Here is a 13391-nt window from a genome sequence, read left to right as displayed (position 1 = left end):
TCTCAGCATCCTTTGTGGCAACGCAGGGCTTTACTCATGGGTTATGATCATAAGACATCATCTAACAAGATGATGCTACAGTAAGAAAGCCTGTAATGGTGTAAGATGATGTAATAGTCTTTATTGGCTAAATCCAGAGGGCAACCTAGAAAGTGAAATTGCCAAAAAAACCCCCAAAACACAAAACAAACAAACAAAAAAACAAAAAAAAAAAAACTCCCAAAAGAGTAAATTTAGTATCTACTCTAGTCCAAGTAGCACTGTATGCTTTAAAGTCCTGATCATTTTAGGTTGGATTAAACCACAGCTGTCACTAAATGCCCCACATCAGTCCTCTGACTGGCATCAAGTTACATACTTGTGCAGCTGAAGCAAACTGCTAATCTGATGAGGTTTTCCTTCAGTCACTATTCAAGACATCAAGTACCTGATCCAGTGAATTCAGTGAAAATTTAAGACAGATTAAAGAAACCATGAAGCTATATTCTTAAATAGGAATTTCTTTGCCTTTCAATACATGGTGTATCTGTCTTTTTCCAGTGGTAAGTTTGCAAATAAGGGCTCAGACAAGCTATTCCAGGACCTACTAATTTGGGTTCAGGGGTTACTGGCCACAGTCTGCCTGTGATAATTGCTGTTAGTGTGTACCTTTTATAATCGCTGTTAGTGTGTACCTTACCCTTGCTCTGCCAGTTGAACTGTTCATCTGATCAAGAACTGATTGGTGTTTTTCTGAATTGAAAATGTAATTCTTCCACTGTAATCTTTAAAAAAGTAATTTTCTAGTACTGAATTCTGGACTGACCAGGTCTTTGGGATTCTCTGCTGTCATGCAGAAACCATTCAAGTAGCTTGACTGTCACAAACAGTAAAGCTGCATTTAACTGCTCCTCAGGGAGCTAATGCCTCTAGTCAGCATACAATTTGAAAACAAAATGAATGGAAAAACCTCATTGTGAATGATACATATGTTACAAACAATGTATATAAAACTGTAGAATACGTGCATTGGAAGGGACCCACAAGGATCATTGAAGGATCATTGATCCTGGCCCTGCACAGGACGCCCCAAGGATCACAGCATGTGCCTTTCTTAGTTGTACCATATGCTGTAGCTTGGGTTTAAAATGCATTTGCAACAGGAAAATCATCTTCTTAACAGCTATTTTTACTATTGAACTATATAATTCTATCTAGTTTTGATGAATTGTGCTTTAGTAGCATCTACTTTACTATTATTTACTTTTTTATTCCTTTAGATTGCTTCTTTAAGAATCAGCATTTGACAATATTGGTAGTATTTGCTTCAGGCCATCTGCACTCTGAAAGACCACCCAAATTAACAGCATGAACTACAAATAATAATTATAGTTTGAATTTTAACATCATTTCAATACAACCACTACTTATAACACGGTATGCAAACCATTAGTTAAAACTCTACAGAACAGCAATAAAGTTATTAATTAAAGCTGTCTTTTTAAGGCATTATACTTCACGAACCATTAGGAACGTAGTAGCAACAGATCATAGTCCATTACCAAATAAATGTACTTGCTGGTTGTTCCGGTGAACAAGTGATGTATTAAACAGATCTAATACTTAACAAATGTGAACTATGCCTCTGTTTTTATTCCACACTAAAAGCTCAGGCTAGCAGTCTCTGTATTTTAAAAGCATACCATTCCTTTATTTTCTCCAAGGGGGAATTCACATCTCCTTCATATTCCACGTCCCCATGGCTCAGAGTTAGTGTGAGTTATTTCCCCTAACTTTTTACATGACCTTTTTATACCATCCTGCTTCTCCCCTGCAATAAATCCACCCCTCTGTGGCCAGTAGCAGATTTCAGCTCTGCCCATGGGGCAGCAGAGGAGCATGCTCCATAGAAAGAGACTAAAAACATAGAGGGATCAACTGTGCAGCTCCCAACACAAGTCAAATCTGCCTCTACCCCTATTTGGCTTTGAAGAAAGAATAAATAAGCTGGTGAGTGCATATTTGCTCCACTTGGGCCTCTTCTGCTGCCAGTACAAGCCCTACTTTTCATTTCCTTATGGAGCCCAAGTCCCTTCACCATGTTATTGGTTGGTTATGGTTTTTGATGTTTCTGGGCTTACAGCACCTTCTGTCCTTTCCATGTGAATTGCAGAAGACAGAGGAGAATCAGTGTCCCTAACTTGTGGAGGCTGCAAGAATTGGGCCTAAAACTCTTATGCTATTACACAAAAATTAAACTTGTACTTTGTTTTTAAGTCATATTTTCTTCCCTTGACTTACACTTCTGAGAAATTAATTATCTATATTTTCTTTTCTTCTTGCAAACTTCTCTCTCCTCTTTGGACCTAGTTTGGACTTACCAGTGTGTCTGATCACTGGAGATGCTGGGGAATATGGCTGCAGTCATACCCTAATTTTGATTAAGTAATGAAGAGCTGTGGGGCTTTGTCACTAATATATGGATAAGAACAACAACAACAATAATAAAGTTCAGATTAATTGCCATAGACTTTTTTTGTTCACCCCCAGAACTGAAAGGCCCTGTAATTTTATCACAGCTGTGATTAGCTCTCAACACACCGAACTGAGCTTTTAATTCTCTGAATCCACTTGTAGATCTGCATTGGCTTTTGTCTCTTAGTCTATTGCTGATGACAAGTGAGGTATAAATACACATCTCAGGAGGTCAAAGAGTATTAAAATAACTGATAAGTACTTCTAAATGGAAGTGATGGTAAAGTTGTTCTGAAGACCATTTTTTCTCAAGCCCAGGTGACATTACTTTTTTGTTCTAGGAACTTACCATTTTTTTCTTTGAAGTAAAAACCTAAGTTCACAAAGTAAGTATACATTGTTTGCTTCAGTTATGCTCTGTCTATACACAGGTCTTTGTGTTCAGAACATGTGCCAAGTCATGCCATTTTGCATTAGTCTTCAAAGGAGCAGAATTGGTACTTGCTAAAACCTTAAAACGCTGCTTTCTACACCAGCCTACATAAGCCCTGAGCTGCAGAACTTGCACAGCATGCTACACTCTTCTGTCCCACGGCCTTAAATCTTCCCATGGCCAAGTTTACTGCCACTTTGCTCCACTAACACTTCCCAGCTACTGGCATATCTCAGGTTACACGGGTGAGGTTAAGGTCAGGAAGCCAAGGAGATAATACTTTGGTTTTCCACCTGCTATCTGTTGAGCAGTCTTCATGAAGCCGTTAGGAAATACACTTTTGACTTATCCATCTCGCTGTTGAATGTGATTGGAATTAGCAAAGTGCCAGTGAGCGGGCAGATGTACCAAATTATTATGTTAGCCTTATTTATTTTTCTTGAAAAGTAGAAGAAATGATAAACTGAACAAACTTTCAAATGATAGCCAAACAAAGGTTCACTGAACTTCATCAGTAACTATCAAACCTTTATTCTGGGTTCGAATGTATTACTTTTCGACTGTTAGGTTTTTTTAGAAAGACAAGAAAACTTAAAAGGATTTAGTGGCTATATTAAGAGTACATTAATATAATCTTTGATATTAATTAAGCATTTAAAATGTTACGTCTTCTCTCCGTGCCCGGGGAGCAGGGGGAGCGGCAGGAGCGGGAGGGGCGGGACCCGGGGGTGCGGCCGTGGGAGCCGCCCCCGGCCCGCCTCGGCCCCGGGCCCGGGCAGGCTCGGGCTCGGCCTCGGCCCCGGCCCCGGGCCCGCCCCGGCCCCGCCCCAGGCCCGCCCCGGGCCCGGGCAGAGGCGGCCGCGGAGCCAATGGGCGGCCGTGACATGGAGGGAGCCGCGGGCGGGGCGGACCCGCACAGGGCAGAGGTGGATCATCCCGCTGCCCATCCCGCATCTCCCGGTCGCGGCGGCCGCAGGCATGGAGCCCTCGCAGGTTGCCATCATCGGCAGGTAAAGCCTCTCGTCGCCCGCGGGCGGCGGCAGCGCCCCAGGGAGGAGGTTCCGGCGCGGCGCCTGTAGGACGGATGCCCGCGGCGTGCGAAGGGGCTTGGGCGCCGTCTCCCCGCTCGGCCCGGCCTGCGGGGAGGGGGTTTGGGTACTCAATGTCGGGTACGGCCCTGCCTCAGCTGTCCCCGCTGCTGCAGCCGTCGGATGTGTCAGCGAGGTGCTGGCTCGGGGCAGGCGGTTGTTTTGCCCAGCCGCGGGGGCGCGCTGCTGCTGGATCTCGGGAAGTGGGGGGGATGCACCTGCCTTCATCTACTTAGGGTGCCTTTGTTTAAGCCTCTTAATAAGGCTCTGTGCTACTGTAAAACAAACAGCAAACAAACATCTTTACCGAAGTAAGTCACCCTTTAGGTCTGAAAGACTGATGTCCCTTTTCATTGCAATGCCTTGTGTGTGTGCAAATGCAAGAGGAGTGGAGAAATCCAAGCACAGCTTAACGTCCTAGTTGTCAGCTATGTCAGGAAACTCCTAAGTTGGCCCTAGACACTCCTGAAGTAATATTGACTTGACACAGGAGTCAGCAGTATTTCTGGCTTGTGTGGGAATGCATTGTTTCATCCTCTCATTGAGCTGAACCTAAAATTCTTTACTTGAACAAGAGTCTGGAGGAGAGAGAAAATAGGTGTGGGATAGTAAGAGTCCCTTGTGCACCACTGTACCTTGGTGCTACAAGTGTGGGCTGGAGCCAACTTTATTAGCAAGACCACTTGAAGCCTCAGGATGGGAGTTTGAGTGCTGCTGTGTGACACTGACCAAACTGGCTCCTACTGCTGGTACTCAGGGAAATTTTATTCACTGTAGGTGTGTCTGAAGGGTCAGGAGATTTGGGCTCTTGCCTGCTGAGCCTCCTGTGGCACTACTGCAGGTTTTGGTAGCACCTGCAGAAGTTGTGTGAGCAGATCTGGTTGTTAATACTTTATCTATCACTGGGCCCAAAATGACAGTGCTTAAAGTGTCAAAGAGCACTGTCTTGGGGTGAAATATGCTAACATCAGGTTGTGATGATGCTGTAATGTATGATGCAGTAATGGTGTGTGCCTGATACCTACCATCGACTTACTTTGTGTCTTCTGTGGTTCAAAAGAAAAACTCCACAATCCTAAAAGCCCGTATTAAAGAAATTTTTTTTGTGTTTTAAGGAAACTTAATTTAAAAGTGCGATTTAGAGAGGTTATGCTACTTTATAAAGCTACTGGTAGATCAGATATGCTTATGTCAAGTTGAAGTGATTCAAATGCTTTTATTTTATAATACTCATTAGCCAGGAGGCTGCAGTAGCTAACAGACCTTGATCATGCCTGTTCTGTAAGTTTGTTCTGTTGCTTGCCTCAGAATTGATGAACTCTGGGCTTACTAAAGAGAAGTTGTTTATTTTTACTTTTAAATGGTAGGTTTTGAGTGAGACCTTACTCTCTGCTTAACGGCACTAAATGCAAAATTTCCCTTTTTTTGTCACAGTTATTTCCACTGATTCCTGTTATTTCCTGAAACTTCCTGTTTTCGTCCTTTTAAAAAGCATATAGTTAAACCAAAGGCTGAGCATGTTCCTGTTTTTCCTTCCTTCTTTTCTCATCTGCCCTATTACTTTATCTCTGACTTTTGCTCCCCTTTTAATCTTTTATTGATGCCCTAAATGGCATTGAATTTTTCAATTGCCAGACATCACTAAAGTTTAATGCTGCAAATACAGTGATCTTAGAAGTGAGAAGAAATGCATGTAATTATCAAAACCCCCACTGTAACAGTCAAGGATATTGAGTTCTGATCTTGTCTCTGTTATGGATTTTTTTTCCTAATTTTTTGTGATTTCAGGTTACTTAAGCTTGTGACACTGTGCCTTCGTGCTTCCATTTGAAAAGATTGCTGCCTGCTACACATCTAATGAAGTTAGAACTTGCATCGCTTTCAGAGAGATAATAAAATTGTCAGTTACTACAGTTTACCTCCATGTATTGCTCAGTAATATGATTCACCGAAAGACGTAGGCAGACTGTTCCTCTGTGTATCCAGCATGATAAAGTGCTTAATCTAAAAATAAAGGTAGAGCTAGAGGTGGAAAAATAGTATCAAACCCATGCTCAGTTGAGATTTTTTTTCCCTTTTCATGTGTTTGTGGTACTTTCTGAATTGCTGAGGACCTGTGACTTCAGTAGCTGGGTCTTGAGTTTTCTGATCACCTCTGAAGCAGGATCCTGCACTCTGGGATCAGTGGACTGCTGCCTGTGTTCAGCCTATGAGCTGAACAAATTTATTTATTTATTTATTTATTTTTAAGCTCTTTATTGTAAATGCATTAACCAAGTCTGGGTTAAGACTGTGGCTGACAAAACTGTTGGTGATTGAGTCCAGTATCACAAAGTAGTGGTTCCTCCTATTTGACTTCTGCTCTCCTTTTTCTGTTTTGTTTTGGGTTTCTTCTTGCCCATTATTTTCATTCCAGCTTTTGGAGAAGCTGCTATGCACAGCCAGCAAAGGGTATTTCTCTGTTAGAGAAATTTGGTTCCCATCAGTATGCAACTGATCTTTTTATCAAATATCAAAGAGTCCAAGCTCTGGTTTGGTTTTTGCAATGCTTTCAAAGATGTCCTTCCCCCTATTAAATACTGGTTTATTAATTGGCGGATTCTTTTTTTTCCAGTGGACTCATTGGTCGCAGCTGGGCCATGGTGTTTGCTGCTGGAGGCTTCAAAGTGAAACTTTATGATATTGCACAAGAGCAGCTAACAACTGCACTGGAAAATATTAGGTAGGTAACCTGACTTGAAATAACTGGGGTTGGAATGAAACGGTGGGATTTTTGTAGTTATGAACGAATAGCCATATCTTGTTATTTCAGGGAGCATAGATTTTAGGCTTTGAAGAAGGCTTTAACTTAGAAGTACAGGTTAAGATCAGAAGATCTGTGCTTCTAAGTGTCACTGACACTTCTGAAGAGAAATTTAATTTTTAAGTTATTCAAGATCTTACATTTAAATTCAATTTTTTGAAATAATGCTTACCACCATTAGGTTATTTATAGGCTAGGTTTAAAATATATGAACGTAAGAGGTTTTCCACAGAAAGGCAACAAAGACCCTTTCAAAGTGGAGGTAGATTAAGATGAATTGCTGAGAAGCCCTGCTACAATTATTAGCATTTTATAACTAGTTTTTAAATTGTTAAACTGGTGTTTTTGAGTCCTAGAAGAAAAAGTTGCTGGTGTCATTGCTCAGTTGAAGTAGGAAGCATCTTTAGAAGGAGTGCCAGTTTGAGGGTGTGAATGTGACATCACTTGCACCAGTTGAGTCCAGGAGGCCTCCAGCCCTCTTCTGTTGCGCATGACATTGTGGCTAAAGCCTCGTGCTTTTGGTAGTACAAGAGCTACAAGTTCAAATCTTGCCTGTCTGCTCCCCTCCCCCAACCTTCAATGCCAACAAGTTCATTTTCTATTCAGTCACTCTTAACTGGAATGCTTCCAAGTATTTCTCTAACCTTCCCTTGAACTGATATAAATCCTTTTGTGGCCTCCTTACCAAAGGACTTTGTGTTCTGTTGATTTACTTCTCACTGCATGAGGAGCCGTTTCCTTGTGTTCGTTTTGAACCTGACTCCTAAGTTACTTTGATTGACCTCTAGTTCTTGTGTTAGAAGGAACATGTCTGCTTGGTCCTATGCACTCTCTTCTTGCCAGGCCTGAAAATACAGTTTTTATTTGCCTGTGAGAGAGGGTGAAAGTACATTTATAAGGTGGTTCTGTGCACAACCTAATGTTGCTGTATCAGCATTTAATGCTGAACTTCAGATGACTTCACAATTAGCATCAACCTAAATGCATCAGCTCTCCCTTCATGATGCCTTGGAGTGACATGTTTGTGTGTCAGCTGTATGGGGTGTAAAGTGCACCTGAAAAAAGGTTGTGATGTGTTGCGTCCTAATTGCTTTCTGTAACAAGCCTTAAAGCAAACAGGAGTGACTTCAGGAACCCCTTGTAGATCAGTTCAGTTGTTAGAGTTCAGAAGTTAAACAGTATGTGATGTCTAGTGAGATCTGCTAAAAAAGGCTTGATAACAGAGTGGGAAAATCTGTCTCCTCATTTTTTTCTTTCCAGGTAGATGTTAGACCGAACATCTCTGTTGCATCATCTAGGTGACACAAAATTTGGGTTTTTTCGGAGTTGCTGTCACAGTGGTAGCCATAATGAGATTCTGGATTATTAGGTGGCAGCTTTGTGGTGTTCATTACTAAAGCCAGTACTTGCCCCATATTTTTTCTTTTTCTAATAGCAGCATGAAGATGTTAGCCTTCCAAGGTTTTCAGCTTGGAAACATGAAGCATAGAATGTCACGTGTTATAGAATAGAGTGCTATTTAAGTGGGTCTGTACTGTCGTGTGCCTGTGTGTGTTCTCCTGTAGGAGTTCATGTTGGAAGGGAGTACTGAAGGTCATCTAGTCCAGCCTCCCTGCTCAAGCAGGGTTTTCTAAATCTCCTTGTATCCAGACAGCTTTTGAAAAGCTCCAGAAAAGAGACCCTACAATCTTTTTGGGCAAGCTGTTCCAGTGTTTAGTTACCCTCACAGTAAAGAAGCTCTTCCTCTTGTTCAGGTGGAACTTCCTGTATTCCAGTTTCTGCCTGTTGTCTCTTGTCCTATTGCTTGGCACCACTGAGAAGAGCCTGGATCCATTTCTTGGCATCCTCCTTTCAGATGCTTATAGACACTGTTGAAGTGTTGACACTGTTGAAGTGAAGAGACTGTGTTGTCTCTTCTCAAGGCTGAACAGGCCCAACTCCATTAGCCTTTCCTTGTAGGAGAGATGCTCTGGCACTATAATCATCTTTGTAACCCTCTGCTGGACCCCCTCTGGGAGCTCTGTGTCTTTCTTGTACCAAGGAGCTCAGAACTGGACACAGCACTCCAGATGTGCCTCACCAGGGCAGAGTAGAGGAGCAGGATCTCTTCCCTCGACCTGCTGGGAGTGCTCTTCCTAATGCATCCCGGGATCCCATTGGCCTTCTTGGCCACGAAGGCACTGCTGGCTCATGGACACCTTGTTGTCCGCCAGGCCCCCCAGGTCCTTCTCCACAGAGCTGCTTTCCAGCAGGTCACTCCCAGCCTGTGCTGGTGCCTGGGGTTATTCCTCCCCAAGCACAGAACTCTGCGTTTGCCTTTGTTGAATTCCAGACAGTTCCTCTCTGCTCATCTCTCCAACCTTCTGAAGGGCTGCACAGACCTCTGGGGTATTGGCCACTCCTCCCAGCTTTGCGTCATCAGTGAACTTGCTGAGGAGGCACCTGCCCCTTCATCCAAGTCATTGATAAGTTCAAGAAAAGTTCAATTGAGTTCAAGGCAAGTTTTGCCTTTTACATAAGATGATCTTAACTTATAATTAACTTGTGTGTTTTGGCTATTGTTACACTCCAGTTAAAAAGCCTAGTTTCTTCAACCACTAGTTTAATGATTGTATCTATCAAGATATGGTCAAACTTCTTTGCACTCATTTCATAGCACACAATACTTCTGTAAGAGTTGGAACTTGGGCAGATAATGTGTGCTAACAGGCAGGAGAGCAGCAAGGGAATGTCTGTGTGATAGAGCCAGCTGGTGACTGGTTCTCTGAACTTGATGTAATTTGCTTTCCTTTTTCCCTCCAAATAGCAAATACTTTTAGGGAAGTTTTTAGGCTTAGAGGTTTTGTGGTTTGTTTTAATTTTGGAACATATTTATTCCACTCTAGTCTGTAGTCCACAAACTTCTAGTATGGAGGTATGACTTTTTGGGGAGAAACTGAAGTGTACAGATGACTATTTGTAGTTTCCCTTTTCCAAATAAAACGGGGTTTGAGTAGTAAGCAACACTCACTTTACTTCTAAAAGGAGATGATACTTCTTTGATGGCAGAAGTTATATTTAATTATTTTATGTTGTTGCCTTTTAGTCTGTTGACCCAGAAGTCATTGCCTTTTATATAAATTCAGAACATCTCAGGGTCTGCTCTAATGAAACAACCTTTTGTTCTGATGAAGAAACAAACTAATGAACACCCTTATACCACACTGGACCTACTGAATGCATGCTCTAGTAGCCTGCCTTGGGAAATGTAATTTTTCATATCTAGCATGCTTTTTTTCCCTGCATCAGTGTGATTCTGGTTTGAATGAAAGTTTGCTAAAGTTTGAAATAATGAGAATTAGAAAAAGAAGTAGTAATCTCTTCCTGAAAGTAGTCCTAAAACACAGGATGCAAAAATGCTTTAGTGCATGCCCCTCTGCCAAAATAAATTTATGATTCTTGTAATATATAAACTTTTCCAAGTAGTTACTTGCTATTGTTCTAAACATAATTATTCTGCTGATAAAGATTGATTGATTACCAGGCTTACTGGCTTAGTCTTCCAGCCTGTCTTATGTATTGCTTTGTTGTATTGGTACTGTATATATCAAGGGCAAAATGCCTTGGCTTGGTTTAGGTCTTCTTTGATAGTTTTACATATCTCCTTTGAGGGGAGAACTTCTAACTAGATGATTCTTTTCAGAACACAGTTTGATATTGAGTGCCTGATGCTGGCACATCAAGCTTGTGCTAAATCGTAGGCTTGATTCTACCTTTGATTTTATCTCTGCCCAAAAGAGATACCACCAATTGTAAAAGAAATACCACCACGCCCAAAAGTGCAATTAACTAGCTAGGCAAAACTGCATCACCTGCAGAACTAACTAGAGAACATAGTGATAAGCTTTGGCAGGGGAGAGATTCTACCTTTACAAAGGTTCTGTCTGAGTTGAAAATACCTCCAAAAGGAAATGTTGTCTTTTCACGTCATTCCTGTGTGGTAGCCAGTGTCCGTGGCAGCTGGAGCAAATTATTTCAGTAAGGGTGATTTGTGTAATTACTAAAGTTGTGTTTTGAGAACAGTTATGATGCTCACATTTGCCAGGTATGCGGAGTAACAGGTTGTCCAAGGAGTCAGTGAAATCTCCTTTCCTGAAAGCTTTCAAGCTTGGCTACACAAAACCTACTTGGTCTGTTCTGTCTCAGGCTAAATATGAGTGATGTTTTGGTTTGTTCTCACCATGCCAACTACCCTCTCATTTATCAGACAGCACTAGATGGTTGTGCTTTGACTGTTGAATAGTTCTAGTCTTTGGGCAACAGCAGCTGGCTGAACTTGTGAAGAACAGGGCTGGTGTTTTCTTCTCTTCATTCACTTCTTGTTAGTGTGGGCAGTATGGTTGTGATTAAGCAGTGTTAATTCTAGTAAGTATTTGTGAGTTTGTGGGCCCCAAGTTGGGCAACTCCCTGGGGGCTCCCCTGGCAGGGGAGACCCTCCTGGAGCAGTTCTGTGTCAGGAACGAGAGACGCATTGGACTTTTTCGGTCTTCAGCTTCTGTTTATTGCTATCTTATCAAAACTTCAGCACACTGTCTGCACCAGACTCTGTGTGCATGAAAAAACAGCACAAAAATGGCTAACAATCTCTTGTTACAAGGCCTTTTAAGTCTAATCAAAAACTAAGCTACCCAATTAAGAAGTGACACCAAAATTATTTTCCTTTCTAACCCAATAACTGACCCCTGAAGACCCGCAATGTGGATTTTTCTACCCAATTACAAGCTACCACCTAAACCCAAGAAGAAAGAGGAAGAAGAAGAAAGAAGAAGAGAACTCAGGACAACACCCTATATCCTCCGTCTTGAACCCATCTATAACATACTAAAAATCCTAAAACCTAAGTTTCTCACCCATGTGACATACTACACTACTCCCTACAATCTCTACAATCTATTTCACATTTTTGTGATTTCTAGTTTACCTTGAGGGTTTGGAAGTTTTCTCCATTAATGAGGGTCAAAGTCAGTGCTCCCCTGGGGGTCAGGACACCCCAGAGCAGACAGAGAAATATTCCCAGTGCCCTGGGTTTCCACAAGTATTTGCTGGTTGCAACCATGTGTGCTGAATACACCTACCTGGCTGTGGATAAAGGTGAGGCGAGTGGGGTGTGAACAAGATGAGTTAAGTGTTAGCATTGCTTTCAGGGTCCTTCCGTAAAGACTGTTAGAGTAGGATTTGTAACCAGAAGCATCCCAGGCATTTTATGTGATTGGGAGTGTTCCTGTAGATTGGATGCCTTATCCTGAAGCAAATACTAGCCCAGATCCCAGAATAGTGCTAACATAGGCAGACAGATACAACAGTAAAACTCTGGAGGTAGGTGAAGCATAAGCTCAGAAAGGAAGTAGTATTTTCTTATCGATGTGAATTCTTCATTCTTGAAAGATCTTACAGGTATTGAGTGAAACTCTCTGAGCTGCACATACAATACAGCTGCAGAGTGAAGCTCTGGATATGGCTGCAATGATCGCAGTCTAGGGTCATCCTAGGGATGATCCCCTAAAAATTTAGGCTGTCGTCATTAAAAAGTCGTCCAGTAGAGGTCAGTGGCGCGCTGCTCTAGGTACAAACCTTTGTGTCTTAATGTATGGTATCACGGAACATAGTGGTTACCCACAATTCTGCAGCAATCTAATACCCCGTGGGAATATAAAGATGGTTTAGTGCTTGAAATACTAAAATTTGTTTGTAGAACAAAAAGCCAGAATGGCTATAAGTAGATTGGCAAAGGGTGCAAAAAATTAAAATTTCCCAGGAGGGAAAGCCAAAATTGAAGTAATGCATATTTTCTACTCCATGTTTTAACTGTTTTAAATGCATGGCTATCATGAAGATTGGTTATGTTAAAAATAATGCTTTTTGTTTAGGAATAAAAAAAAAAAATCAGTCCAGCCTCAGATTCCAAAGATGAAGATGCAGTTTTGAAGGTTAACTAAGAAATGGTATTCTGAGTGCACAGTGTATTGTTAGTGGTTTTTGATGGAAAAGCAGAAATGCAGAATGGTTATCACTGGCACAGAAGGAAAGATATGGAACAGGAGATGGGTGCTGCAAGCTTGGGGAAGAAAAATAGAAGCTGGATCACTTAGTCTATGACTCTAGCTTTTTTGAATCTCTCAATCACCAGTCATGTACTGTAATTTTGGAGAACCTGGGAGGATGAGACAAATATAGTATTGCAATGAGAGTGAACAAGAACTTCGCTCTCTTCTTCAAAGAAGGAATTCTGATACGATCTCTTCAAATGTAACTTTTGTGCGTGTTTTTGTTTGATTTGAGGTTTTTTTAAGCATGTGAGCAAGAGTATGCTGGATTTGGGCAAGAGCACCTGGGAAATGAACTTCTAATGAATGGATAGTAAAAACCTTTTTAATTATTCATCGTGCCTCACAAGGTGTGAGGGAGCCAGAAGTTTGGATTCTGTAGTTTAGGGCACCTGTTTCTTTCCAGAAACTGGCACCTTTAGTGCTAGAAGCCTTAAGTGTTGGATGAAGTTTCTGTCCATCACGCTGTATATTCCCTGTGACCTTGGGAAAGGGAGCTGAAGATCCCTGTTTCCTATTCTTTGCCATAA

At 41.7% G+C, this 13391-nt stretch overlaps 1 protein-coding gene across 2 annotated transcripts in view; it reads left to right on the top strand.

Annotated features, from left to right (window-relative positions):
• The first annotated feature begins 3723 nt into the window (after positions 1-3723).
• Positions 3724-13391, top strand: part of CRYL1 (crystallin lambda 1) — a 52247-nt gene continuing 42579 nt past the window's right edge. For both annotated transcript variants that reach the window (XM_053970033.1, XM_053970032.1), the window contains exons 1-2: positions 3724-3897; positions 6590-6697. In XM_053970033.1, coding sequence (XP_053826008.1) covers positions 3866-3897; positions 6590-6697 — 140 coding nt within the window. In that variant the 5' untranslated portion in view covers positions 3724-3865. The remainder of the gene's footprint in view (positions 3898-6589; positions 6698-13391) is intronic.

Source organism: Vidua macroura, chromosome 2 (assembly GCF_024509145.1).
Source record: "Vidua macroura isolate BioBank_ID:100142 chromosome 2, ASM2450914v1, whole genome shotgun sequence".
Taxonomy (NCBI): Eukaryota; Metazoa; Chordata; class Aves; order Passeriformes; family Viduidae; genus Vidua; species Vidua macroura.
Note: the sequence above shows the minus strand (reverse complement) of the source record. Positions and strands in the feature narration are given on the sequence as shown.